The sequence below is a fragment of the Mycothermus thermophilus genome, assembly GCF_041956435.1.
Source record: "Mycothermus thermophilus strain CBS 625.91 unplaced genomic scaffold VTJ04scaffold_1, whole genome shotgun sequence".
In the NCBI taxonomy this organism is placed as follows: Eukaryota; Fungi; Ascomycota; class Sordariomycetes; order Sordariales; family Chaetomiaceae; genus Mycothermus; species Mycothermus thermophilus.
In genome coordinates, this window is record NW_027191427.1 from 1,340,742 (window position 1) to 1,368,116 (window position 27,375).

The window sequence follows — 27,375 nt, forward strand, 5'->3', positions numbered from 1 at the left end:
TCCCCAAGCCCTCTCCCATGTCCGAAGCAAGCCCAACCCAGCCAGTCTAAATGCAAATCAGCCCTGGTAGGCCGGCTCACCCCGAGCCCACCAATGTCAGCCACCCCAGAAGATTCCGCGACAGGTGCCGGAGATATAAGCCTCCGCGACACCTGTCCAGAACCTTCCGCGACCACCGCCCTCCCCCATTTAAGCCACAAAAAGACCCGCACCACCAGTAGGCTCAGCAACATCCTTCTCCTCCTCCACCACCCCCAGGACTGTCTCCATCTCCTTAACCCGCCTCGCGTTCTCTTTCACAAGCCATTCATAAACCTGCTCCGCGACGGCATTGACCGCGTTCTTCCTGCCGTAGATCTTCGTCACGCGGCCCAGACCGCGGGGCACCTTGACCACGTCGCGGGGCAGCCACTCGGCGCGCGCGTCAAAGAACTGCTGATTGATGGCTTCTCCGGGGGGGATCTTGAACGAGCCAAAGTCCTGGTCGGCGGAGGGCGTGGCGCGGTACTGCGGGATGGACAGGCCGAGGGCGGAGCAGAGTTGCTCGATGCGCTTTGTGAGGGGGAGGCCGTTGTCATTCTTGCCGTTGTTGTTGCCATTCTTGTTGTTGTTGTTGCCATTCTTGTTGTTGTTGTTGTTGTTGTTCTTGGTGTTGTTGCCGCCGCCGTTGGTGGTGGTGGTGGTGGTGGTGGTGGACTTGGCAGCCGCGGCCTCGGCCCGGAGTTTCTTAGCCACCGGGAACTTGGGCGCGCCGCCGTTCTCGGGTAACTCGATCTCGCCGATGCGGATGAGGTGCTCGACGCAGCACTTGGCGGCGTACTGCTTGGCGTCTTTGCGACGGGCAAAGGTGGGCATGGTCCAGCCTTGGATGATGTTGCGGTTCTGCTGCTCCTGCTGGGCCTCGGTAGGCGGAGGTTGGCAGGAGGGGTTGGGGAAGGTCAGAATCTCGTCGGCGCCGGGTAGCTTCAGCTCGCAGATGCACACATGGCGCGGGTTGGGGCTGAATGAGTCGTTTTGCGTGTCGGCCTTGTAATTGATAGTGGCATCGCGGGTTTGGGCAAAGGCTGGTGGGAGAGAGTTAGCAGGGATGAGTGAATTGTTGAGTGGGTTTAAGTGAAGACGAGTGAAGACGAGTGAAGACGTACAGTTGACCAGACCGACCCAGTTGCTCTCACCAACCTCGGGCTCAGTCGGGGGCGGGGCAATAAGGACAGCGATGGCCTTCTTTTGGATGTCGGAAAGCGGCTTCTGTTGAGCCTGCTGCTCCTTCAGCCAGTCCATGAGGTTGTGGTAGATGATAGGCTCATCCACATACGAGGGCGGAGCCTCAGGCTTGTTTGCGGTAGCCATGTTGATGGTGTTGCGGACGTGAGAGTGATGAGAAGTGGTAGGAAGTGGTGAGTGAAGTAAAGTGTGGTTTGTTGGTTGGTTGTGGGAGGAAAAAAGTGAAGAAAGGAAAAAGTGAAGAATTGTGAGTGAGAAGTAGAGATTGGGCCTGTAGGTAGGAAAAAAATATTTGAGGATGAAACAAATGGTAAGTTCAAGAAGGATGATTTTTTGTTTCTTTATTGTGTCCGTGGCGAGAATGCGGGGGGAGCGGTTAGGTTCATGCAGCTCAAGCTACCTGAGGTTTCGTTGATGAGGCCTGCCATGAATTGAGGCCTGCCACGGCAACAATAGCAACTCCAAAACTCAGACCCAACCCCAACTCCACAATACTTAACTCGGTGCAAAAGGCCGCGATTTCCACGGGGTGGTCATCTGAATGTCAATTACATTTTACATGGACAATACTGGACTCCAACATATATATACAATCCACCTCTTCCCTAGGTCTGGGTATCTCGCTTGTGTGTTGTGCCATGAACTCACTCAAAGAACCCTCCAGCATCACTTCCTCCGCCCTCACTTTCGCTGTCAGATTCATCCCTCTTTTCCTTCTCCTTCTGGACTTCCTTGGATGCTTTCCGTTCCTTTTGTTCCTGACGCGGTCCCTTTTTCTTCTCCTTTTCCTTCTTCTTCTTCTTCTTTTCATCAGAAGATTTCTTGTCGGCCTTCCCCTCCTTGGCTGGTTTCTGGTCCTTCTCTGCCGCCTTTTGAGGCGGCCGATTCTGCAACCGCTCCAGAGCAGCCTCTCCCTCTTTTCTCGTCTCCTCAATGACCTTCCACATGGGCGGCCGCGGGGTGCGAAGGTACCTGGCGAATGCGGCTGTCTCCTCCTCCTTGGGTTCATGTGCGACACCCGCGTATAGACTGACGTAGGGCTCCATGAAAGGGAAGTACTTGGCGTAGTCGATATCCACCTGGGCGACGTGGAGATCGGCCTTGAACTGAGCCAGCTCGGTTGGGTCTGTTGTCTCCTTGATCCTCCTCTCGAGCTGCTTGACAAAGCGCATGGCCTTTTTCCTTTCTGATCGATGTCAGTCAAGCTGTTTATTGTGAGTAAAGAAGGAAAAGACATACCAAAGAAGCGCACCATGTGGTACTTCTTGATCATCTTGCTCCTCTCCTTCTTGTACTGGGCATCCTGGATGCGCTGCTTGTGGGCAGCCAGCTCTCTCTCCAGCTCGACTCGCTTGCTTGCAGGGAGTTTTGAGTCATGGTCCTTGGCGTCGTCACGGGCCAGCAGTCTCTCAATGGCTCGTGCACGCTTCTTGATGGCATTCATGCTCTCGAGGTCGACATCCTTCTTGTGTTTCTTGTGATGCGGCTTGCCATGAGGACCATTCGGCTTGTTGAACTTTTGTCTTTTCTCGGCAGGATAGCCCGAGGACTCTTCGTCCTGGCGAGGCCGCTTGTTGCCCATCTTGAGGAGTTGCAGACACGAGAGGCGGTGAAATTGAATGTAAACAATGAGAACAATGAGAAGAGGTGAGAGTTGATGAAATGTTTTGAGAATCGAACAACAGGTGAAAGACATGGAAATTTTAGCGGGTCCAGCAAGCCTTGACAGGGGTATTGATCGGGGTTAGGGTTGTCGAGTCCTGGCTGAGCGCCACCCCAACCCTTGTCCAAGACAAGTCCGCTCTCGTTCATCATCCAACAACACGTCTACAGACAGACCTTGAATCCAACCACCTGGCCACCTATGGCTCCGCCATGATTTGATGTTTAAGACTCTATTACTGGAATATGAGAATGGATTAATTGGAGAAAACCGGGACTCGTTGGCCTTTCTTTCCTTTGGTCAACCCTTCAAACACCATCAAGTTATCTATCAGATCGAGTCCAAGTTCATCACTGCATTAGGCTCGTTTATTCGTCATCTCAGTAACCTACCGCAACCGCCATGGACCGCCCCGAGTCCGGCCTGATCAGATGGTCGCCAAATCCCTCCCACGACTCCTTCCTCCATGTCAACCTACAACACCGCGTGGTCCAGCTCTTTGAGCCCACCGGCCATGCTCAACCCGGCCGCTTCGACTACCGGAGGGTAGGCAAAGCTACCGAACTACCTCACCTGACTGCCTACGACTGGTCTCCCACCTTTCCTGGCCTGGTCGCCGTCGGCACCGCCACCGGCCTTGTCAACTTACTTCGAGTAGACGATAACTCCAACGACTACAGGGAGCTTGGCCTCAAGATCTCCCGAACCTGCCAGGCCGTTGCATTTAGCACCGCCGGCAAGCTGGCCGTGGCCCTCGACCGTGTGCGAAGCGATACCTGCTTGTACATTTGGGACGTCTCCCGCCTGTCCACCATTGCCCCGTCCGTTACGGGCTTCCCGGAAGGCCTCAAGCCGCCGGAACCCGTGGATCGCCTTGAACTGAACGCCTCTGTGTCGAGCGTGCGCTTCTTCGAGGATAACCCCAATGTGTTGGTTGCCGGAATTAAGGGGCAGGGGCTGCGGATTCACGATTTGCGAGGTGCGACTGAGAGACTTCGGTCCAACACCAGCTGTCCCACCAAAACTTGACTACCAAACTAACACATGGAGAGCAGACCACAGCCAAGGACCCGTAGCCCAGTTCCAAACCAAGTGCTGTAACAACTTAGCCATCGACTATGCCGACCAGAACTATTTTGCCTCATCAGCCCTGGATCACCCGGGGGTCATGGTCTGGGACCGCCGGGCCGTCAACCGCCAGCACGTCAGCCCCGTCTATGCTGACGCTCTCGAGCACGACGGCCTTCCATGGGGCGGCGCCCTGCGCCTGGACCGCGCAGTCCAGACCGACATTGAGACCGTCGACAGCAAGCACTCTTATATCCGCGCCCTGCGCTTCTGCCGAGACCATGCCGGCATGCTCGCCGTGCTGGGCCGCACCGGTCAGCTCAGGGTCCTGTCTACCAGGCACGAGCATGTCGAGCCCGAGGCTAGGGTCGGCGGTCCCGAGCTTCTCGAGGTGACGCGCTCGCACGAAATGAACCCCCTCTTTGTCGAGCACAGCCATACCAACGACAAGATCATCTCGTTCGACTGGATTACCATGGGCTCACCCGTTCCCCGACCCCGCGTTTTGGTCCTGCGCGCCAGTGGCGCTTTTGATGTTCTAGAGAAACCATCCTTCACCTCCGAGTACCCGTTCAAGCTGATCCCCTGGCAGACGCCACACACGGGAGAAGCCGGTATGTCTCCTGTGACTTCTTGACATACTGCCTACCTACGCCCTGCTAACCCCATGGACAGATGGCGCCGACTACTACAGCGACCCAATACGCCTCGAGTCATTTCACGCCCAAGAAGTGTTTGCTCCCCTCCTAACAGAACAAGCGCTGTCCGACGTTCCGCTTTTCGGCCCCAACAAAGCCGATGTCAAGGCTCTCATGGCGAAAGCCTGGTCCGACGCCGCCGATGGCAGGCTACTCACGGACGAGAGCCGCGACATTGCCCCCTCACCCTCGTTCGAGGAGGCGTCATCCATCGCCGACAAGCTGAACGCGTTGAGGTTGGCGTCCAGACAACGTAGGAACGCCCCCGAGGAGGCCCTCGTGTCGCAGCTCGAGCGGCATGAGAATCTGCTTTCTGAGCTGAGGGATATGGAGGGCTTGTCGAGCAAGGAGAGATACGTTGCCGACCATGTCATGCTCCTTCGTGCGCAGGAGGGGTATCGGTTTGACTTTGTCAAAAACCAACAAATTGTTGCGGATGATCCTTGGTTGAGGGATGTTTGGGTGTGGGTTGCTGGTAAGTGATGGAAGCTGGTTGTGTTTGAGAAGGCAGCGTCTTACACGTATTGCAGGTGCCGAGGCCGCTGCTGTCAATGGAGGGATGGTACACCCCCCTCTAGATCTTGGCTATATGGGGGTTCATTCGATATGGACGAACAACCTTGGTGAGTAGTCATGTCTCTTCTCGCATATATCGGGCTTGTCCTGACCATTCCAGGGAGTAAACCTTACATGAGATTGGTGGACAACGTATCACCCGAGGAGGTCGATTGGGAGCGGTGTCTCAACACCATCAACAAGAGGCTTGGGATTCCCAAGTTCGACGGCCCAGTAGAAACAAGCCGGCCTCACCATCGGGAGATGTGTCTTGAGATATGTACCTGGGGCCAATCTTACGAATCCGACCTGGAGCAGGCACTGTCTTCATCAAGCCCCATGCGAGAATCAACCTGGTACACCATGGTTGCCGCGCGCGCCATCTTCCGAGGCGACACGAGGAGCGCGGTTCAGGTATTGAAAAAGGCCAGCGCCGAACACCCCGAGCTGCTCTTCGTCTCGCTCGCCCTCCAGCTCATCGGCCGAGCCTCGGTTGGCGATGACGACGACGACCCCAAAACAGCCCTCGACTTCGACGAGAAGGTCGCATGCAAAACCGACCCCTACCTCCGCGCCATCTCCGCTGTCATAGCTACCGGCGACTGGTCCGTCATCGCCAACCAAACCTCCCTCCCGCTGCGCGACCGGTGTTTCGTCGCGGTCCGCCACTTCAGCGACATCGCCCTGTCGTCCTGGCTCGAAGCCGAGGTGTCCGCGGCCGTCGAGGCCGGCGACATTGAGGGCATCGTGCTGACGGGCATCACGGACGCGCTCGTCGACATCCTCGCGCGCTACGTGCACAAGTTCCACGACGTGCAGACGGCGGCGCTGCTCCTGTCGGTCTGCGCGCCGCGCTTCATCGACGACGTGCGCGCCAGCGCCATGCGCACCGCCTACCGGCACTACCTCCAGCGCCACCGCGCCTACTTTTTCCGCGCCAAATTTGACGTCGAGTCCACCCTGCGCAGCAAGCACCACGGCCACCCGACCGTAGCCCCGCCACCCAGACAGATCGGGCTGAGATGCATCTACTGCGACTACCAGTTCAAAGCCGAACACATGTCCAACCGCTCCAGCGGCGGCAGCAGCAGCGGGGTCGGCAACGGCCCACCAACAACTAATATGCCCTCGGCGCGCGGCGGCGGCGGCGGAGGAAGTGGAATGCCCATCTTCTACACCACCACCACCTCCACCCCCGGCACCGGCACCGGAAGAACCACCACGTCCATCACCACCTCCGTCGCCGCCGCCGCCGCCGCCGCCACTGCCTCAGGTGGCCCAACCAGCACCCCACGCTCCCACCACCGCCAGCAACAGCAACAACACTCGAACCCTTACACCGACAAGATGGTGGCCAGCGGGGTCAGCTGTCCGCAGTGCAAGCAGCACCTGCCGCGGTGCGTGGTGTGTTTGGAGGTGGTGGGGATGCCGAGAGATGGTGCCGGAGGGCAAGGACAAGAGAAAACAGTGGCCAAGTTTCCGACGTTTTGCGCCGCGTGTGGCCATGTCTTGCATCTAGATCATGCGAGGCAGTGGTTTGCCCGCCACAGGGAGTGTCCCGTGCCCGAGTGCCGGTGTTTGTGTAATGGACGGGGGCGGAGGGAGGAGGATTAAGTACGCGTAGATCCGGTCCAGGTACCTCCTACGTCCGTACTTAGGGGACATTACGATATTACCTCACCATGGAGATGATGATGATAGGAAGCACACGAGGTTCAAATCAAATCGGGTTTCATTTCCATTTGCATTTGCATTTCCATGCCCATGATCTACCGCCAGGCATGCTCATGATCCATGGATAATCGTGCTGCTCTAACGATCTCGCTGCTGGAAGGACATGCGTCCAGCTTCCAGTCCAGTCCGGTTCAATGCCTGCCCACTTCGCGTCGCAAGGAGAGTGTTTCTCCCTCTTGAAGGAAAAGGAAAATCCATGAATGGATCGCATCCCAAGGGCGGGCGAGCGCAAAAGCAGACGGACAAGCAAACCAACAACCGAACGAACTGGAAGATAACGGAGAACGGAGAGCGCAGACAGGAAAAACGAAAGAAAACCGCCAGCTCGGTCCTCTCAACTCAGACATATTGCAAGGTATCAACACCCCGTAGGTAGAAACTCAAACAAGGAATAATAATAATAAAAGACAACGCTGAAAGAAAATATCAACCCAGCCATGAGCCATCTGAAAGCCATGACGAAACAAAGTCCTCATTTCCCGTCCATGTTGTCATTTCCTTTTTTCCCATCCCAAACCCATCCATCCCATCAACCCCGTAAACCCGTTAGCCGCTATACCCGTTATACCTGTTGTAAAACCCATAGAACCCCGACTGCCACGACCTGTTGAGTTCCTCCTAAGTCATCGGCGGGAGAGACGGATAATTGACACGACTGTCACCCCGTCCCGCCTGGTCGCCGTGCAGCAAGGGATCGATGCGGCTGTTGTCCACGACATTGTCGCTCTCGCGGGCGCCGGCGGCGCTGGTCGACGTGCCAGCCTGGCCCGAATCGTCATCGTAGTCCTGGTTCGCGAGGCGAAGGCGCACCCAGTTGTGGAGCGTCGTAAGGGTGCGCAGAGCCTGCTGGGGGTCGTAGTTCTCGGTCTCATTGCCGGACTCGGCGCCGCCTTCCGAGGGCGAGCCGACGGCCGCGTTGTGCTCCGAAGCACGAGGAGTCGGGGAACGGTCTCCATCCGAGTGGCGGGTGCCCATGCCGGAGGCGCGCTGAAGCATGCCGCCCGAGAGACGGCGCTCGCTATGAGCAAACGACGAACCGAGGGTGGCCGCCTGCGGGAACGGCAGGTTGGGGCGGCTCGGCAGGCTGGGGTACGAGACCGAAGTCGAGCTGTGGCGCGACGAAGGAGACAAGTTGGCAGAAGAAGTGGTCGGCGAACCACCCGACGTGTACGACATGGCGCTCGAGGGCGGGGTGATGGCGGGGCTGCCACCATTGGAGTGTGCGCCGGCGCTAACGGGGGACACGACTTGGGCGGCCGAAACTGCGGCGGCGGCGTAGGCACCGTCAACCGAGGAGCGCTGACCGTAGGGAGCCGAGGCCGTGGTGGGGGAACCGCGCATATCGACATGAGGGTAGTGGGTCGTGGGCGAGGCTCCGAGGTGGATTGTTTGCTCCATCTGCTCCAGCATCTGATCGAGCTGCTGCAGATCCTCCTTGGTACGCACATTCGGCATCGGGGGAAGCGAGTAATGCTGGGTGAGCGGATTGGTGTTGCCAGCCAGAGTGTGCGGAGGCTGGATGTATTCAGCGGCCAGACCACCGCCAGCGTGGAAGCTAACGGCCGAGTGCAGGGGCATCAGGGATCGACCGATTTGGGAATAGGAACGGGGATCAATCTGGGCGCGCTTAACACTACCGAACCACTCATTTAAGGTGTCAATGTCGCGTTTGCGGGCATCGGCGAACGCACTTCCGGCAGGTTGATGGCCCATGTGGGCTTGGTGGCCATAATCGGCACGGGGGGCACCCATCTGGGGAGCCTGCTGCGGGTAGTAAACGGCACCGCCGTAGACCGGGGCGCCCGGCGGAGCGGCATAGTAGCCGGTCGGACCTTGAGGATGGAAGGGCGCGGCGCCGGGGTTCTGGTTGTAGAAGCCAGTGGGGGCTGACAGAAGTTAGCAAATTGATTTACCGTGACGGAAGGGAAGAAAAGAAAGTGGGAAAACGAAATGACAAAGGGAGAAAAAACTTACGCCTCGGGCCGGGAGCCGGGCGGTAGGCGGCGCCGAGAGCGGCGTTGGGGTCGTGATGGGCGCGAGCAGCCATGCTGTTGGGGTCATCTGCATGGGTCTTGATGTGCTTCTTTAAGTCTTGAGGGCGCTTGAAGCTCTTGCCGCAGTTGTCGCACTTGTGAGGTTTGAGGGGCACATGCACGCGGATGTGGGAGGTGATGTGGTCGCGCTTGACGGTGGTGGTGCGGCAGTTGTTCCACTGGCAGGTCAACTGCAGGTTGTTGGTGCTCTTGCGACCAACATGGCGCTCACAAAGATGCTCCTGGAGAGCAAAGAGTCAGCGTCTTCGTCGGAAATGAAAGCTGGGTTGCAAGGTCAAAGCAAAAAAGTTCAGTCGCCATGATTGTCAGCGACTTACGTAGAGAGCCTCGGCAGAGACGAAAGATTCGCGGCAGTCCTCCCAGCGGCAGATCAGACCCTCATCCTGACCGGTGCTGGAGGTGCTGGTGGGAGCACCAGTCGAGGGAGTCGGCGTGGCATCGGTGGATGCAGTGACGGGAGATGCCGACGTCGCGACGGCCTGCTGGGCCTGCTGAGTCTGCTGCTGTGTCTGCTGAGCCTGTTGGGTCTGCTGGCCTTGAGCGGTCGTCGACGCAATCGTCGAGGCGACGTTGGTCGTCGTGGCATTCGGGGCAGCAGCGCCATTGTCGTTGGTCGCCGGCGCCGAAGCCTGGGCGGCTTGCCCTTGGTTTGCGGGAAGTTCCGACATCGTGATTACGTCACGTGCTTGGCTTCGCTTGGCTTGGCAGTCGGGCGGTGTGGTGGGTGATGTTCGGTAAAAAGTCGGTAAAAAGTCGGTGGTGAAGGGAAGGCGGAAAGTTCCGTGAGAGGAAGAAAGAGAAAGGAATCACGTGGATTTCACGTGAGAGGTTTTTGTGTGTGTGTGTGTGTGTGTGTGTGTGCGGGGGCCAAGGCGCGTGGGGCTGAGGGCAAGCGACGTGATTGGTCGGCTGACTCAGCGTCAGGTTGTCAGCGTCTGATTGGCTGTGCTGCAAACCTCCCCTGGGGCCCTTCTCCCAAGACTTCGCCCAGAACTTCAATGGCTGCTTGCCAAAGGCGCGCCAAGGCCAAGAGTTCTTGGGAGGCTCGGACGGTGCAGCGCTCGGCGCTCAAAAAACGGGAATGCCAAGGACGGTCGAGGAGAAACGGAGACTTGGCCGGTGCAAGACTCGAAAGACAGTTTCGCGTTTGCGTCTGGATTTCTGGCGGTGATTCTGCACACTTTGGGCCGGTGCAAAGTGACGCACACAGGAGATGCAAAAAGGGGGAGAAGACCAGATCCGCAACAGACCGCACAGAACGGGCGGACCGTTCTGTCTTTATTCCGCCTTCGCTGCTCAGAGCAGTAACATTGACGGAGCCCATGGCGGAGCCTTGGCAATCCCTTGGCACCTGCTTGGCATGTGCTTGGCAGGCGCTTGGCAGTCTGGGCTACGCTTGCCAAGGGATGGCGAAGAATGCCAAGCGGGGGTGCCAAGGACTTGCCAAGCACGTCTTATTGGCTACAGGAGACAACTATGGGGCTGTCGGTGGGCATCTGTGGGCATCTGTGGGCATCCGTGGGTATTCGGATGCTGTCCGGAGAACCCTCTTTCCACTCTTTTTGGTTCTCTGATCACCGGGCCAGCCTCTGAGAGGCATGTGCGATGTGGCATGAGCACCTGCTTTCCGACCCGTGCCAAGATCTGCCAAGCATTGCCAAGGGTGGCCAAGCCATGCCGAGGCTTGGGATGGCTTGGGAGGAGCAAGGGTGTTGCCTTGGCGGGCCTCATGTCGACGCAGGCGAGGGGCGGGCTGGGCATTTCTGGGCATTGCGTGTGACCAGGAGGCAAGGGGGTGGTCCCCTCTTTCCTGCTCTCTCTGCTCCGTCCCAAATTACTCTTTTCTTGGTCATTCGAATAAACGGAGAATCGGGGAACTTTCTGAAAGCAACCCGGAGCTGCATCACCGAGTTTTTGCTGATATGGATCAGTGTTGTCGTGCTCTGTCATGTCTTACATACAACAGTAGTTGTTGAAGCCAAATCGCCAAGTCTTCACTTCCCCAAGCTGAGCCAAGCCGTCCAAGAGATCGCTCTCCGCGGCCAAGCACTTGGCGCCGAGTCCTCAACGCTGGCTCGAGTCTGTTCCGTTTTCCTTCCCATCTTCTTGGGTCAGCTCCCCAACACAGCCTCGATCGCTTCCCCCGCCCCTCCTTCTTCTGCATCGACCAGCCGGCTGCAGGTGATCACAAGAAATCCTTCAGCACCTTATCGACTCGACGAGAGCTATCTCGGACGCACACACACTCATGCAGGCCAAGACGGGTTGGCGGGTTGCTGCGAGTCAAGCCGGGACAAGAACAACAAGCACGCGCCAACCGGCACGTGGGGGAGGGGAAGAGAGAAAGGGGAAAACTCCGTAGAAACGGTCCCGCGTTCTGGGCAAAAGGCTTGTTTTGACTTGCCTCCGTTTTGCCGCCTCGGCTGAACCAACATTGCCACGAACGTGTCGCGTCAACAAAACAACACAGGGCCACACGGGCAGCACAACCTACGTCATTCCGAGGCTGTTGAGATTTGTTGCTGACAAAGAAGTGCTAATATTTGAGCTGAGCAGCCAAGGAGAAAGAGACCTTGACTGTGGATGCTAGATGCCTCTTTGTTGACTCGCTGGGGACAGACCGGGAGCAACCATCCAAATGCAGCGCGGCGCACCTGTAGATGACTGATGACTTGGATACACAGTAGACTGTGTAGCTGTTGCAATCTCATTGCTGAGGTGCCATGACAAACAGGCAATCACCAGAATAATTTTCCCCTGACCAAGAATATTGTAGGAGAAACTTGTAGACGTTCCCGGCATACATTCTCCGTCAGAGAGTAATAATCGAGGAAGATGGGGTATGTCGAAGTCCCCATTGAACCCCTCAACCCCTCAACCCAACTTCCTCGGACCCCGGCCTTCCCCAAGGTCGCTCCTCCACTGGGCATCGTCCCCTCCAAGGACGAGACAAAGGGGAGAGCAGCTGAACAACGAGGCGAACAAAGTCAAGCAAGGAACACGCTGTCAGTCCGTCGTTCTCGTTCTCTGCACCACATGTCTTGGAATCTTGGCCTCTTGGCTGATCCGTGATGTCGGGTCCGGCCCACATCTTACCTGCTGCTGTGTGCGGTCCTGAGTGGGAGAGGGGTCTATTAGTAGAACGCGCCTATCCGAAGAGTATGTAGGGAAGATTAGATTGTGTTCCTGGATGAACAAATCGAGTTTTCCTTGGAGGCTGACGAATTGTTGGTCCTCAAGTTATGATCTCAGGTCTGTGCCGTGTTGCATTAGGTCTGGATCACTTGATGGCGTCTATATGAATATATCTACCTTGAAGTCACGCCTGTGTGGTAATACCTGTGGATGACATTAAACATCGTCGATGAATGTTGATAAACCATCGCTCATACCTCGCAATGATACTCCTTGCTCCGCAAACCAAGTCCATCAGGTCTAGTATTATCCATCTCCCACAGCGTCCCATTACTCAAGTCATTACCTTATGCTACTAGTAACCTTCTTTTCTACCCTTGAACCAACCCGACCAGACTAGACCTCTGATCATCATCACAGAATACAACATACTCATATACATCATTCTCTGCCCGCCCATAATCCATACCAACCTATCCAAGCCAAAACACCAAATACCCTGTGCATCACATCCCTCACCCTGCCCTTCAACAAGAGTATGAAAGCCCTATCTCACTTAAAACCCCCTCCAAATAGCCCCCGCCCCCCTCTCGCTCCTTCTCCCACCAGCAAACCCCCTCTCCTCCTCCCTCGCCAAAGCCCGGTTCACATCGCTCACCCACCGCCTCTCATCCTCCCCGACCGCCTTTTGCACTTTGTCCATCTCGTCGAGCTCCGCAAGCATGTTTTTCACCAGCGTGCGGCACGCCGCGAGAACGCGTTGGAGCGGTGGGGCGTGGTGTTGCGCATCTTGATGATGTGATGATGATGACGGCGGTGCAAGATGGGGCGGCAAATCCGGCACCTCGCCAAGCTCGTCCAGCTTGCGACTCCAGTCATTCAGCCGGCGCTGGAGGGAGGCGGATTCGTCGTGCCAGTTGGGGGGCAGGGGCGGGGTAAATAGCCCTCCTCCTCCTCCTCCTTCTTCTTCGTCATCGTCGTCGTTGTACTTAACGGAAGCTGCGGTTGGGCGGGTCAAGTCCAGCTCTCTCCGGCGGATGAGGACCGCTTCGACCTTGGCGAGCCAGCGCTCGAAAGTCGCCACCAACCAGCCGTATCGCCCTCCTAGGCCAGAAGCAGAAACACCCCCATCGTTCCTGGCCCCGTTGCTGCCGTTGGAAACGGCTTCGAAGCCTATCATGGCCCACAATCCCGAAAGCACATCATCCAGCATAGCGACTCGCTCGTCCATCCCTCCCTCCCCTCCTCCTCTTCCTAAGCTACCAAAAGCTTGGTAAATCGCCCATATCCCGCGCGCTTCAACCACTGCCGCTTCCTCCTCCTCGACCTGCCTGTTCAGAGCGGCCACGGAGCGGAATTTGGACTCCAGGACGCTGCGCGCGGAATCTTCCCATTGTAGACGGGTCGGAATCGAGGTGCTGTGGAGGAGGTGCAGGTGCAGGAGTTCGGTTTGGAGGCGGGTTATGTCGGCGGATATTGAGGCGGAGGAAGAGGCAGTCGTGGCGCTGCCTTTGGATGGGGATGTTTGAGGAGGAGGTGGTTTGAATGGCGAAGCTGTCGAGGAGGTGGTTGATGGTCTCGGAGTGGAGGGCGGTTTGAGTTTTATGGGGTTGCTTATGCTGCTGGTTGTAACGTCGCGATCTCGGTCCCGGTCTCGGTCGCGTGGTTGCGCGGATGGTCTGGGGGAGCCAGGGATGGTGGTGGAGGGGATTCGGCGGTGAGCGGCTGTTGTTGTGGGTGCTGGGGAGCCGGGGATGGGTGAGACGGTTGCGCTGGATACTGGTCGGGGCCGGTTATGGCTTGACAAGGGCGGACGGGAGCGGACTGTTGCTGTTGTAGTCGTCGTCGCTGTTGTACCTGAACTTGTCGTCGAGGCGCGCGATGATGGGCGCATGGAAGTGGTTGGGGTGAGGGCTGCGCCGGATGATTTGGCGCGGGCATGGCGGGCTTTAGAGGCAGCAGAAGCTGATGATGATGATGCAGTGTCTGTCCCTGGTATACGAGAGGAAGTTGTAGTGATGGCGCCTGAGATGCCGCGGCGCGATGATGGGACGCTGGAGGAGGTGGATGATCTTGTCTTGTCGGCGGCGCTCACGGAGGAGGCGGTTCCTGATGTGGTAGGCGCGCGGGTCGAGGAGGAGGAAGAGGACGGGATGCGAGCGGAGGGAGTCCGGGTCGGACGTTGAGGTGCAGAAGCAGATGTGTCGGCGGCCGAGGAAGACTCTTTGGTCTCTTTTGCGGCATTGCGCAGGCTGGTTGTCGAGACGGTCGAGATGCGAGAGAAGACGCCGGACAAGGGACGGGAAGTCGGGGCATTGTTGGTGGCAGCAGAGCTTGTTGTATGGCTCCTCGAGGAGCGAGTTGTTGCGGTGGTGGTTGCGCCGGTCCGGGACTTTGTCGTTGCTGTCGAGCCGACGGGAGCGGGTGTGGGCAGTCTGGTGGGAGAGACGGGTCTCTGATGGCGGAGGTGGTCTCGGGTGGCGGCAGCATCCAGCTTTGTTGATGTGGTGCGCAATGATCGAGAGCGCGACAAGGCGCTTGAGTCTGTTGATGCCGGCATTTGGTCAAGTCCCGAGTAAAATCATAGCATGCGCCCGTTTTGTTCCCAATGTTTATGTTAAGACCTGATGTTGTTGTGGTTGCTTGGAGCGCTGGCGGCCGTTGCATTGTTAGAGGGAAGACCCACTGACAGACCCCTGTCGCAAGGCGGTCTCCAGGCCGGGTCTTGGCTTCAGCTGATCCGTGCGGGCCGCCCGGCCTCGTGGCACCGGCACATGTCTCAACTTCCCAATCGGGACAGAAGAGCCATCAAGGTCCTCAAACAACACTTCAAACCATTTCACTTCCTTCACTTCCTTCACACCAACCATATTATCCATTCCACAATAACAGTTTGTATCTGAGAGAAAACCAGTAATCCACTGTTCTTTTATGGGAACAGGAAACCAAGAGCAAACACAACCTCCTCTTTTACCACACCAGATCTTTCACAAGTGCAATCACGTCATGAGACATGATATACTCCATCCACAATGAGATCTGGAATCTTGGTTCCGCTAGTGCTAGCAGAATAGTCTGCCCATCACCGAGTTGATCCCTGCGAACAGAGATCCGGATCACTTGACCAAGACTTGTCAACAATACAGGTTTGCCCTGAGGGTTTAGGTAGAACACTACGCCCAAGAGGAAGCTAGGATCCACGGCCTGGGTCTTTCGTATCTCCGGTGCTTATTGTAAATGAAAGAGGCTCACCTCGACAAGTCGGTACCGTCGAACGCCGGATATTTGGGTCTCTCAGCCCTGATTAGCCACCCAGGCCCTCCGCCAGCCAGATGGCCAAAGACGGACGACACCGACGACAACAGCCAAGATGAAGTGACCAGTGAGACGTCCCGAATGAAACAACCAGAACAAGTTGAGTCTTTACAAGGCGGGATCCCAGCTCGGGACCTCGAAGGCTAGAAAGGACGAGGACAATCAGGAAAGGGGCCCGAAGATTGATGACAACACGGACGGCGACAGCCACAACATCAATCAGGGTGGCCTGGGCCATGAGACACCCGAAAGAACTCAACCACGGCAAGATGAACCTTCGCAAGCCGGGTTCCCAGTCTACAATCATAAGAAGAACAATAGAAGTCGAGGTGACTTCAGACTGACGAACCCAACAAGGATAGCGGCGATAACAATAGCAACCAACTCAAGCCAAATTGGCCCATGTTGAATTTGCCCTTAAGACACCCAGAGAAAAACAACATGGCAAGGTAAACATCCGTAAGCCAGACGCCGAGTTCACAGCCCTCAAGAAGGACAATAAAATCGTCGAAGGGGCTCAAAGACCGATAACATCAAGGGCGACAACCACAACAACAAGGTTGAATTGGCCTGTGTTGAATGAGTCCTCGAGACACGTGGAAGAAAATAACCATTGAAAAGTGGATATCCGTAAGTCGGGCCCCAAGACCGCCGGCCCCAATAAGAACAACAAAGGTTGTGGAAGAATGCCGAGCCTAAGGACGAGCCGAAGGATGAGAGCGACCATGAGGACAAGGACGACCATGATTCCGAGGGCGAGGACCAAGAGGACGAGAGCGACGACAAATAATACCGAGCTTGAGGATGAGAACGACGACAATGATTACCGGAACGCACCCGGAGCTGGGATAAGTGACCGACCTAACTTGCTTGATTTCCAACCAGACCGACGACGACATGCTAGCCATCGTATAGCAATGGCCAGAGAAGAAGCCAGAGAAGAACAACCATGGCAAGTTCAACCTCCGCAAGCGGGCCCCCAAGCGCAAGCCCGACCCCGAGTACAAGGACGACCAGGGCGGCCAGCCTGAGGAGGAGAGAAACCATGAGCATGAGAGCAATCACGATTCCTAGTTCAAGGATAAGAGCGACCATGAGGACGAGGAGGCCAAGCCCGAGGAGCTCAAGCAGCCCGAGACGTCCAAAGAGCCCAAGGACAAGGACGACGATACCTCTTCGTCGCCGCTGAGCAGCGTGACGGGGGCTCTGGCTTGTTTGTCTCGCCTTAATCTGGCAAGGGACCCACCAAGCCCAGACCCGGCCTATGGAATCCTCAGGCCACCAAAGAGCTGGGCAACGATGTCTGAGTTGGCAATGCTAGGGCCGGGCCATAGGCCAACAACTGCTCTCCCTATATAGCGTGGCAGTCGCCCCCGCGACGTCGCGTTAATAATGGTTTCTTTGTGGCGAGAGAACCTCTTGATCAGATGATGACAATTCCTTTGAAAAAGAGACATCCTTTTTGGACCTTAGGCTTTGGCTTTTTGGACCTTAATCCCATTACCAACCCTAACCCCCCAATTCCCCAACTTTGACTTACAGGCAACGAAGCCTCGAGATTCTTGCATCCCTACCACCTGTTTAACTTCAAATATACAGAGCCCAGGTTCAATGAACCTGCAAGTAGTACCTGGAATATGGCTTTCGACTAACCCTTCTTTCTCAGCGTCGCTTGCCAGGGTCGAGCCTCTCGCAACTTGGTCAGCTACCCTGTTTTCCATGCCACTTGATCTCAGCCTCCCCAATGCGGCGTGGCCTCCTTACCAAAGGTAAGGCAAGTTGCAGCATGCAGGCAGAGGTCACAGTCCTTACAATCGACGGAGTAAGGCCGTTTATGCTTTGGATAGTGTAGTAGTTGGGAGGATGGGCGCGAGTTGGGTAGGGTTGGGGTTAACAGTGTGATTAAGGTCCAAAAAGCCAAAGCCTAAGGTCCAAAAAGGATGTCTCTTGAAAAAAAGGAGCCCTGTGTAGCGGTCACCTGTCGGATAAGTCATTGTTGCGGAAGTCGTCGCGGAAGTCGTCGCAGAAGTTGTTGTCCTTTGTGATAGTATCAACCCCTCTATATATTAAAACAACATCTCTACAATAACAGCTTCAGCGACGACGATGCCTCTAAGATAGTACTACCTTGGGCTATAATAATACGCCCTCTATGAATAATAAGCCCTCTTTAAAATAATCTCTCTATGGTGACGACCCCTCTCTGATAATCATCTCTGAGTAATAATAAAGACCTCCTTTGAGAGAGCCATCGTCGCGGAGGTCGACACGGAGGCCGCTGTGGAAGGGTTGTTGTCGTGGAATTACTATTGTGGAAGCCGTCGTGGCAGAATTGCTATTACAGAAAGGTCGTTGCCATGGAAAGGTTACTCTCCTTCAACAGTCCGAAGTTGGTAAGAATAGTTGTGCCGAACCCTTTGACAACGATATATGCTGAACTTGTTAATAGTTATACTGTACATCTTGATGTCCTTGTGACGGATCGGTGCACCCTGCCGGAGGTAAGACATAGCCTGGCTGAGACAGCCAAAGCATGAGGTATATAGATGGCCGATCATTGCTGAAGACATTACAATGGAAAGGCCGTCGTCGTGGAAGTCGTCGCCGCGGAGCCGCGGAAGTCGTCGAGGAGGAGTTGTTATCACAGAAGGGTTATCGGAGCCGTCGACCAAGGAGCGCTGACCATAAGGACCTGAGGCCGTCGTGGCAAACTGTATATCGACGTGGGGGTAGTGGGTCGTTGGAGAGGCTCCGAGATGGATGGTTTGCTCCATCTGCTCCAGCTGCTGCAGATCTTCCTTGGTATATATGAACGTTGGGCATCGGGGGCAACGAGTACCTTAGTGTTGAGCCGACGGACCGGCTCTGTGGTTGCCCTTCTTCGACAGGCTGGAGTCGGTGAGAACCGTTGTTGTGTTGAGCTCTTCAACAACGGTATGTGCCGAACTTGTTAATGATAATATTCTCCGGCTTGATGTCTTTGTGATGGATCTGTACACCCTGTCGGAGGCTGGCCACAGTGTTGGAGGCAGGCCATGACTTGGCTAAGACAGCCAAAGTATGAGGAGGTGTATAGATGATCGATCATTGCTGAAAAGGGTGTTGTCTCAGAAGAGTCTTTTTCGTCGTCGTCGTCGTCGTCGTCGTCGTCGTCGTCGCAGTCGTCGCCGAGGGGTCGTTGTCACAGAAAGCTTGCTCTCCTTCCACAGAGCAAAGTCGTCAAAATGGCTGTGCCAAACTGGTCAATGACAATGTCGTCTGGTTTTATGTCCTTGTGACTGATCTATATGAGGAGGTGTGCGAATGGCTGATTATCTCTGAAAGGGTTGTTGTTGTTATGGAAAGTTCCTGTTACCGTTATGGAAAGGTTGTTGTCATAGAAGCATCCTGATCATGGATGGTCGGGTGTTGCCCACAGGGTCTAGAGGAGAACAGTCCATCATATTGCTTGTAATAGCTTGATACTGGTAGGGTGGTTGTCTTAGCATTGTCCTCTAATATGCCCTTTGGTGTTCCTTGCAGCGGACGACAGCTATTTTACTATTGTCCACGGCTCTTAAATCTTGAGTATAACTCTGAGGGTGATGATTTCCAACTTGTACAACGGAATTTGGCTACTTCGGACGTCATTGTCATGAGATGATGTCTCTTCGTGTAGCTTTCATGTTCTCCAGTACAAGTGTCTTGGGGTTATGATATCTTGCCGGAGGTGCTGGGTTTGACACGATGTTCACTCCTGGACATTGTTTGTCGCCGACAATTCGTGAAAGTTGCCTCGTTCCAAGCGTCTCTGTCTCCCCCTGCTTTGGGTTCTTATCCTCACTCACTATGGCTTTCATCACCATCCCAGTCATGGATTCCTCCTGTCCGCGGTCAAAGCAATAATGCCAGCACTCAGGACTCAAGTATTTAAAAGGTCTTCTCAGCCTTCCGGCATGTTCCGTGGTTCTCTTTATTCTCACGGGTCCATGCCCGATGCTTATCATCCTGGACCATCCCGTCTAGATCAAGCAACATGACCAGCCCTCAACATGAACGCCCTGTCCGCAGCCTTCACAAATCTAGGACTCCAAACCCGTGGTAATCGTTGGAAAGTTCCGTGACTTTCCGTGACTCGCTTTGTAGTCATGTCGCCCACTCCAATGAGTGGCTTTTTCTGTAGCCCCACCTTAATGGACAACAAGGAGGATGGATCAGAATGGACCGTCATCAAACCTGCTATGTATCCTGCTCACTATACTTTCTTTGAGATCCAAAGTGTATCAAGACAACTCAGTGTGTCTTCTGCCCGCTTAGACTCAATGCCTCAGGCATCCAAGCCATGTCAACATCTTTATGCTACCAATTGTTCTTGAGCCAGGCGCGTGGCAGGTTCACATAGTCCGTTCTCAAGGCGTGATTTGTCATACCACCACCTTCCCAACACTCCCGGCGATGTACGCTTGGTGACTCCCCTGTGATATGCCCTTGGCAACCTCTTATCTCTTGTCCGCTGCCTAAGATACAACCTTAGGGACTCGTCCTTGGCTACACTCTCTTCAGAGTCAGATCCTGAGTAAGGGGAAAGGTTGAGATCTTGCAGATTCTGCCCCCGAAAGACATACTCACCATCGCCAAAGCCTGAAGGTGAATTGCATAAATAATCACGCACAAGAGCTGACGACTGCAAGATTTCTACACCAAAAAGCAAGGCGCATTTATGTTTAGTCAGAACGACGGAGGGATTTAAAGACAATACTCCCGACACCTAGTATCGCCGGTGTTTGTGGTGTGAGAAGGATTTCTGGCTCACCGGCGGAATGAACCCGGCGAAAAGGTATCTGGATCACTGAAGAATTGCCCTGAGGACTCAAGTAGATAACCATGTTCGTACCTTCTACCCATAGTTAATGTGCTCGCTGATATACAGAGCAACAACGTCCGCCATGCCGCCTCACCACCAAAGCTGAGTATCACCAAGGCTGGCCCAAAGCAGACTTCACCCAGAAAGCCGGGAAACATCCCCTCCAACCAAGTCACAGAGTTCACCAAACAGCACGGGGCAACAACAGCAATAAACATCACGAGAAGGAGCAAACCTAGTATTCACGGGGTTAACAGAAACTTACCAGAGTTGCTGAGAGACTCCGAGGGCTGAGGTGAGTGACTGTCTTCATCACTATGGCCTACTTCTACTTCCCAACGACATATTCACTGTTGTACAGCAGTAGGACGTAAGGCACCTTAAGAACACAACAAAAGCCGGACCCCCACCGCCGGCTCCTTCACCGCCATCAACATCAGGGAGCCTTTGACTCTGAAGTACAGCTGTGAATGAGAGAGACTGCTCTGCCCATGACTTGGCAGTGCCCTGCTTCGATGACGACTCTTTTACAACAGTGAGAGCGACTTTTCTGCACACTCCCCCTTCTAGGATTTCCTCGACGGTGTCCACGACTGTCACGGGTTGACACCCGTTCCTTAGGGTTAGGGTGGCAACCCTAACCCTGGCCCCACCGGATTAGGTTGTGTAGAGATAGTGGAGCCGCCTGGCCCGTGCACGCCCCACAGGCGCTGCAGATTTAACCTGCGGGTCAGGCCCCTCCAGGTTGTGCGTTCCTCGCGCAACCTCACAGCAATACAGAGACCCCCTACTTTCGAGTACAGAGTGGCCCGTGGCAGTGGCGTAGTGCGTGGCCAAGTGGCCGAGGAACTCTTCGCCGGACTTCCACTTCCACAGCTCTGGGTCATTGGGGTGCTTGTGGATGGTATCCAGGCCGCTCTGTACAGTGGCTGCAGCGGCGCCCTTCAGCATCAGGGCCGCAAAGAGGATCTTGCTGTGTTCTTCGCGGAACTCCGTCGGGCGTAGTGCCCAGTGGGTGCGGACATTCTGACTCCAAGTCGCGAACAGCTCTGCGCGCTTGGCCGTGCTCTTCTCCTCTCCATCGAAGGGAGTTGGGTTGGGAATAATCGCGTTCGAGTTCGCCGGTTTACCCTTCAACAGGGCGAACAAGATGTCCCGCTGTTCTTCGAGCTGTGCGATGTTGGCCAGCAGGCGCTTGCCTTCCTCCAGGAGCTCCTGCTCGCGCTCGTTGTAAAGCGTAGCGCAGTGTTGGGCAATGCCCTCCATAAAGCCTAGGGTCTCCCTAGCTGTAATGTCGTTCTGGTCGTACTTCTCGAACGCATAGGTCAGACCTTTCTTCTCGCTGGCGGACGTCAGCTTGACCTCGGGCTTCTGGAGCCACGGGTGCACGAGCCCATGCAGGCTGGGGAAGGTCTCCTTGTGCTGCTCCAGCCACTCGGCTACGGAGCCCTTGATATCGCGGACGGCGCCGTCGCCGTTGGGGGCCGCCATCTTGACTTCACAGTGGCTGGCTTCCGCCGCGCTCTGGGTGTCTCACTCTGAGTAGTCGGTTCCGGTGCTTGGCCTCAACGCCCTTCCTGCTCACTCGAGGCAGGGGAATCGGTAGATAGGTCGGTAAAGTTGGTGGTCGGTTGGGGTCGGTATTCGATCGCCCCTCCTGCTTACTCGAGGCGGGGGGTCCGGGTCGGTTTGTCGGTAGTCGGTCAATTGAAAAGTCGGTCGATCTCGCTACCCTTCGATCTGGGGTTTTTTGGTAAGGCGTTTCCGCTTAATTGGCTCTCGGGGCCTCGGATTCGCGCAACGGAAGCAGAAGGCGCAACCTACTGCCACGGGCCACTCTGTACTCGAAAGTAGGGGGTCTCTGTATTGCTGTGTGGTTGCGCGAGGAACGCACAACCTGGAGGGGCCTGACTCGCAGGTTAAATCTGCAGCGCCTGTGGGGCGTGCACGGGCCAGGCGGCTCCACTATCTCTACACAACCCAATCCGGTGGGGCAAGGGTTAGGGTTGCCACCCTAACCCTAAGGAACGGGTGTCAACCCGTGACAACGACGGTGTCCGCGACGGAAGGAAGAAAGAAAAAGGAAAGAAAACATTACAGAAACCAACCGTCCCAACTCTATAAGAGAGAGATCAGCAACACTGACGTGAAGGTATATCTTTAGTATTTAGGCAGATCTGAAAACAGGTTTGTAAACCATCTCCTCACTTCTAAGAGTCGCATTCAACCTTACCCACTCTTACATAGAAAACCAACCTCAACCATGGACCACTCCGACTTCCTCAGCCACCAGCGGGCTCTTAGCGGCTATCGTGGCACCTCAAACTTCCCCATTGACTTACCGTTGTCCCCAGGGTTCTATCACCCTCTGGGCCCGTAGTAGAAGCAAGATCAGGGAAACAAGAAGGCCATGTCCGGTTCAAGCCAGGACCAGACTACTCTGTCTGACAACTCTGACTTTCTCCGCAACCGTTGCTGTGGAAGGTTGGCAACAATAAATAAATAAAATAAAAAAAAATAGAAGAAAAAGAGAGAAAAAAATCTCGCCGTCGCGGAAGCCGTCGCGGAAATGTCATCCGTCGCGGAGGGTACCGCCAAGCTATATAGAGAGAAGCACCTCTCTTGCTGTGCAACAAGCGACAGCAGCAACGGCAACAGCAGCAATTGTGGGACCACTACCACCACCACTACCACCACCACCAGCTGCAGCTGCAGCAGCAACCCTAGCAACAACAGCAACAGCAACAGCAGCAGCTGTAGCAACAGCAGGCCCTGCACTGCACCTGTTACCAGGGGCAGGTGCCCTACCAAGGTCTCCCCGCCCCACATCTAGTGAAGTGGGCGAACCCTGTTGTCCCGGCCACCCTCGTCCTAGTGGTCGAGCAGCAGCAGCAGGGCAGCAGCAAGCGCGGCAGCAAGGCCCCCCGCAGCAAGCTGCTGAGGAGGAGGGGGAGAAGAAGAAAAAGAAGAAGAGACGCACCCCGCCCCTTCCGCCCAATGTCGTCGAGAAGGCCAAGAAGGACCCCGAGTACCGCCGCTGGCTCGAGGAGATGGCGACTGCATTCAAGCGGTGCTCGAGGTGCAAGTGCTTCCATCCGCTGACCGAGTTCATCTCCAAGAGCGGGAACCTGAGCCAGATCTACCGGACCTGCCATGGAGCATCCGCCTCCAATCCCGAGTACCGTCACACAGCAACATTGTCCATTCACCAGGTCATCTACACTCCGTTCACGATGGCCGGAATGGCATCAGGCAGCAGCGAGGTAGACTGGATGAAAGATATAACGAAAGCTGTGCTCAAGGCGCAAGAGGCTGAAATGTTCTGCTGACCCACGGGAGTTCATCCCAAAGAGTGGCCATCTAGCCTAGTCGCGCATGTAGCACCAGCAGTGCTCTTGGGATGATGAGCCAGAGAAGGTGCCGCTTACCAAGTTCATCCTTAAGAACAGGGACATAAACAGGCTTATTACAAAGACGAACTTCACAAAGACATGCCAGGATTGCCGGGACACACCTACCTAGTGCCAGCAGACCTCAACACACAAGTCACAAGAGAGTGCTGCTAAGTAAGTATATTCCATTCCCTTAGCCATATCTTCGTGCTTCACCCTTACAATATCAACTCTTCCAAGATAGCAACACTTGGCAATATTTCAGGAGCCTTCGATAAGAAAAACACCACCTTCCGCAGCGGTCGACCTCTCGGCGGCGACGACTTTTTCTCATAAAGATCAGATGAACACTTCTTGTCGACATCTCGACGTTTCGGCGGTAGCGATATATTCACCGAGTTTACCTATTCTTTACCAAGCTTATTTTATCTTCTTAGCCCCCTCTGCAACGTCAGCCTTTCCGCAGCGACGATTTCCGCGGCGATGACCTTTTCTCTACGAAGATGAGACGATCGCCAACCGGGTCGTGTTCACCGCGATCGACATCGAGTCATGGGGGTCCATGGGAGTTCAACAATCTCATTCCCTCGTCCGCCAACTTGTCACCTTCAACCCCAATCCAACCGCTTTATCCTTCATACCCTCACCTTCACCGACCACTCTGGCGTTCTAAGTTGCAATTACCTACCCTACTATTACTCCAACAACTCGCAACCATCTCTTCCTGTTGCCTCCAACTGAGCAATCGAAGCATGATTGCCAATTTCCTAGCCCAACAATCACGCTACAGTTCCACTTCGGTGTTGTACCCAACTCTGCCCAGTCGTCCCAACCTGGCTTGATGAGCTCGCTGAATGTCCGGGCATAGCCAGGCCTGGCGCTCGGCGATGCGCTTCATGTGGCGGACCTTGGCGGCGCTGTCTTTGGTCCAGCCTTTACACGCTATCGTGATGATGTCCTTGAGCTCCTTCCAGACGTTGTTGGAAAGCTGGTGGTCAGGGGACGCAGCCGGCGCGGGGTTGGTGAGCGCGTTGAATGTCTGGGCGCAATCGGAGCGGCCGAGGAAGCGAGGGTACGGACCGCCTTTGGCAGTAAAGATTAGGTGGAATTGATTTCCAGAGCGGCCAGGGGTGATGCAGAACTGTACGCCGAGGATGGCGTTGACGATGTCAAGAAGATGCAGAAACTACGAAGTCAGAAACCAAAAGAAGAGGCTTCTCATCCTCCTTCGAGTGATGGAGGTAGTTCCTTATCTTATCTTAGAGCTTGAGCCTCCACGATATTGACGTATCCGCGACGGAAATATCCGAGCTGCTGGCGGTAGCTGCAGTTGCCGACGGCGAGGTCGAGGGCGATCCAGGGGATAGCTGGGACGTTATTGTTCTCCCCTCTCCCTTAGCAGCTTGCTGTGGGGGAGCTTGCTACTGCTGTTGCTGCTCAACCACTGGGACGAGTAGGGCGGGGGCAACAAAGAGGGCGTTGTTCCACATCACTTGATATGGACCGGGACTGGAAGACCTTGGTACAGCACCCGCACCCGGTGAGGGTGCAGGGCCTGCTGCTGTTGGGGCCGTTGCTGGTGCTGTTGTTACTGCTGCTGCTATTTGGGAAGTCATGCTGTATGGCTTGCTGCAGAGCTAGAGAGGTACTTCTCTACGTATAGCTTGGTCGTTCCCCTCTGCGACGGTTTCTGTGACTGACATTTTCACGACAGACTTATCCCTAACAAGAGCAGTAGTATATGACGGGACACAGGGGTCTTGTTGTTCTCTAGCTCGGGGCTGCTGTGGATAGAGATGACCTCCTGAGGAAGGACTTGCTCCTACAGTTGAGTTTGTAAGTGTGTTAGTTGACAATGTTAACCTGTCAGCGGCGGCATCCGCGGTGGCATTCACGGCGGCATCCACGGCGGCAACTTTTTCTTAAAATATCAGACGAACAATGCTATTTGCAAAGTTGCCCTCTTAGCAGCAGCGACGTTTTCACCAAGTTCGTTTTCTTCACCGAATTTATTTTATTTTTTCGTCCTATCTTACACTTCTTTGCTCCCTGTAATATTAACTCCTGTGATATCGACTTTTCTGCGGCGAATTCCGCGACGATTTCTGCAACGGTCTCTGCGACCGTGTTTACGTCGGCGATGTTTTCTACAACAGCAGGTGGAGTGCTGGATGGATGAGAATTTCATTAAGACTATGTTCCAGACCAACGTCATGAACTCTCTTTCGGTCAACGCCTTGGCAGGACGGCGAGATGGAAGGGTGGATGGATGAAAACTTCATTATTAATGACGTCTTCCAACTATCTATGCCAGGGATGGAGGGTTGGATGGATGAGAACTCCATCAAAAACGTCTTCCTGGCCGTCTCTCACCAAATATGGAGGGCTGGATGGACGAAAACCTCAAAAGCATCTTGCCAGATCATCCTCGGCAAGGATGGAGGTTTGGATGGACGAGAACTTCATTAAGAATGTCTGCCCAGACCATCCCCCATAAAGGATGAAGGGTTGGATGGGTGAAAATTTCGTTAAGAAACATACTCGCAGACCATCCTCGCTGAACCGTCCCAAGTCAAGGTCATCCGTGACCGTAACTCTGGGTTCCTTGGCTGAGATGGAAGGTTGGATGGATGAAGACTTCACCAAGAACCTCTTCCAGCCATCTCTTACCAAGAATGGAGGGCTGGATGGACGAGAACTTCATCAAGAAATGTGCTCCCAGACAGTCCCCGCTGAACCGGTCCAAGTCAACCCGGAAGGCCATCCGTGGCCGTGACTCTGAGTTCCTTGGGCGAGATGGACGGATGGATGGAGCGCTCGCGACAGCGTCGACATCCGCTTTGGCGTCCGCCGCTCAAGTTTTCTTTGCGAAAATCGTCTGAAACCCAAAAAAAATAGCGGCCATGTTCAGACGATTTTGTGCCCGCTTTGACGTTCGCTTTGTTGTTCACGTCCGCTTTGGAGATCTTTTGGCGCGTCCGATTCGGCGTTTTCCGTTAGCGATGTGAGGCTAACGATCTTCTTTCCAGCCTCCCCGAAGCCAAGGACGACCGTACTCTCAAGGCCGCGGTGACTCGGGAGTTCTCCAAGTTCGGAGCAATCTTCGTCAAGGAGGCGCCGTGAGGCTCGTGCCTGGACATTGCATGAACATTCCCTATGCATTCGCCCAGTTCACCACGAATCTCCTCTTTTTTGTCCTCCTCAAGGTTTCCGTCTCAGTTTGCTCACATCTCTTCTCCTCTCCAGACAAACGAGGAGGTCAAGAAGGCCCTGCAAACGAAAATTTCAAGAAACACGCCTCCACACCGTGCTCGCTGAACCGGTCCCGGCGAACGTCATCCGTGACTGTAACTCTGGGCTCCTCGTCTAGTCTTTCTCTCTCGTCTGTCCTTCGCTCTTCTCACCTCCAACCTCCAGAACGTGACCTACGGAGCCCCTGCAGGACAGGCGAGATGAAAGGCTGGATGGACGAAAACTTCATCAAAAGGTTTGATCAAAAACGTTTTCCATACTATCCTCGCCTCATCAGTCCATGCCAAGACCGCTCTCTGTTCTCGATTGCGAACTCGAGGACGTCACCTAAGCACGGCGCTCTTCGTCGCCGATGTTCTGGCGAACATACCTCTCTGCCGGACATGCCTTTAGTAGGCGTACCCTGTACCCCTGGCGAACAAAGAACAAACCCTTACGAGGA

At 55.2% G+C, this 27,375-nt stretch overlaps 12 protein-coding genes across 12 annotated transcripts; 5 read left to right on the forward strand and 7 right to left on the reverse strand.

Moving 5' to 3' along the window:
- Positions 1-189: 189 nt before the first annotated feature.
- VTJ04DRAFT_479 (uncharacterized protein) lies at positions 190-1,350 on the reverse strand (the record flags this gene model as incomplete). Its single annotated transcript, XM_069362834.1, has 2 exons — positions 190-1,064; positions 1,146-1,350. 2 exons carry the CDS (start codon positions 1,348-1,350, stop codon positions 190-192), a joined length of 1,080 nt encoding a protein of 359 aa, XP_069223089.1.
- A 518-nt stretch (positions 1,351-1,868) lies between these two features.
- VTJ04DRAFT_480 (uncharacterized protein) lies at positions 1,869-2,806 on the reverse strand (the record flags this gene model as incomplete). The annotated part of the gene is made up of 2 exons (XM_069362846.1): positions 1,869-2,410; positions 2,464-2,806. 2 exons carry the CDS (start codon positions 2,804-2,806, stop codon positions 1,869-1,871), a joined length of 885 nt encoding a protein of 294 aa, XP_069223090.1.
- A 483-nt stretch (positions 2,807-3,289) lies between these two features.
- Positions 3,290-6,822, forward strand: VTJ04DRAFT_481 (uncharacterized protein; the record flags this gene model as incomplete). The annotated part of the gene is made up of 5 exons (XM_069362857.1): positions 3,290-3,866; positions 3,943-4,569; positions 4,631-5,128; positions 5,184-5,276; positions 5,330-6,822. 5 exons carry the CDS (start codon positions 3,290-3,292, stop codon positions 6,820-6,822), a joined length of 3,288 nt encoding a protein of 1,095 aa, XP_069223091.1.
- A 223-nt stretch (positions 6,823-7,045) lies between these two features.
- Positions 7,046-7,553, forward strand: VTJ04DRAFT_482 (uncharacterized protein; the record flags this gene model as incomplete). Its single annotated transcript, XM_069362868.1, has 2 exons — positions 7,046-7,310; positions 7,378-7,553. 2 exons carry the CDS (start codon positions 7,046-7,048, stop codon positions 7,551-7,553), a joined length of 441 nt encoding a protein of 146 aa, XP_069223092.1.
- A 7-nt stretch (positions 7,554-7,560) lies between these two features.
- Positions 7,561-9,664, reverse strand: VTJ04DRAFT_483 (uncharacterized protein; the record flags this gene model as incomplete). The annotated part of the gene is made up of 3 exons (XM_069362879.1): positions 7,561-8,828; positions 8,917-9,217; positions 9,314-9,664. 3 exons carry the CDS (start codon positions 9,662-9,664, stop codon positions 7,561-7,563), a joined length of 1,920 nt encoding a protein of 639 aa, XP_069223093.1.
- Positions 9,665-9,924: 260 nt separating this feature from the next.
- VTJ04DRAFT_484 (uncharacterized protein) lies at positions 9,925-10,320 on the reverse strand (the record flags this gene model as incomplete). Its single annotated transcript, XM_069362890.1, has 1 exon — positions 9,925-10,320. The coding sequence occupies one exon, from the start codon at positions 10,318-10,320 to the stop codon at positions 9,925-9,927; it is 396 nt and encodes a 131-aa protein (XP_069223094.1).
- A 2,367-nt stretch (positions 10,321-12,687) lies between these two features.
- On the reverse strand, positions 12,688-14,691 carry VTJ04DRAFT_485 (uncharacterized protein; the record flags this gene model as incomplete). The annotated part of the gene is made up of 1 exon (XM_069362901.1): positions 12,688-14,691. One exon carries the CDS (start codon positions 14,689-14,691, stop codon positions 12,688-12,690), a length of 2,004 nt encoding a protein of 667 aa, XP_069223095.1.
- A 1,468-nt stretch (positions 14,692-16,159) lies between these two features.
- On the forward strand, positions 16,160-16,520 carry VTJ04DRAFT_486 (uncharacterized protein; the record flags this gene model as incomplete). The annotated part of the gene is made up of 2 exons (XM_069362912.1): positions 16,160-16,298; positions 16,372-16,520. The coding sequence occupies 2 exons, from the start codon at positions 16,160-16,162 to the stop codon at positions 16,518-16,520; spliced, it is 288 nt and encodes a 95-aa protein (XP_069223096.1).
- Positions 16,521-20,946: 4,426 nt separating this feature from the next.
- Positions 20,947-21,780, reverse strand: VTJ04DRAFT_487 (uncharacterized protein; the record flags this gene model as incomplete). Its single annotated transcript, XM_069362922.1, has 1 exon — positions 20,947-21,780. One exon carries the CDS (start codon positions 21,778-21,780, stop codon positions 20,947-20,949), a length of 834 nt encoding a protein of 277 aa, XP_069223097.1.
- Positions 21,781-22,858: 1,078 nt separating this feature from the next.
- Positions 22,859-23,618, forward strand: VTJ04DRAFT_488 (uncharacterized protein; the record flags this gene model as incomplete). Its single annotated transcript, XM_069362933.1, has 2 exons — positions 22,859-23,088; positions 23,165-23,618. 2 exons carry the CDS (start codon positions 22,859-22,861, stop codon positions 23,616-23,618), a joined length of 684 nt encoding a protein of 227 aa, XP_069223098.1.
- An 847-nt stretch (positions 23,619-24,465) lies between these two features.
- Positions 24,466-25,297, reverse strand: VTJ04DRAFT_489 (uncharacterized protein; the record flags this gene model as incomplete). Its single annotated transcript, XM_069362944.1, has 3 exons — positions 24,466-24,867; positions 24,960-25,048; positions 25,219-25,297. The coding sequence occupies 3 exons, from the start codon at positions 25,295-25,297 to the stop codon at positions 24,466-24,468; spliced, it is 570 nt and encodes a 189-aa protein (XP_069223099.1).
- Positions 25,298-26,356: 1,059 nt separating this feature from the next.
- VTJ04DRAFT_490 (uncharacterized protein) lies at positions 26,357-26,804 on the forward strand (the record flags this gene model as incomplete). Its single annotated transcript, XM_069362956.1, has 2 exons — positions 26,357-26,526; positions 26,711-26,804. The coding sequence occupies 2 exons, from the start codon at positions 26,357-26,359 to the stop codon at positions 26,802-26,804; spliced, it is 264 nt and encodes an 87-aa protein (XP_069223100.1).
- Between the last annotated feature and the right edge of the window lie 571 nt (positions 26,805-27,375).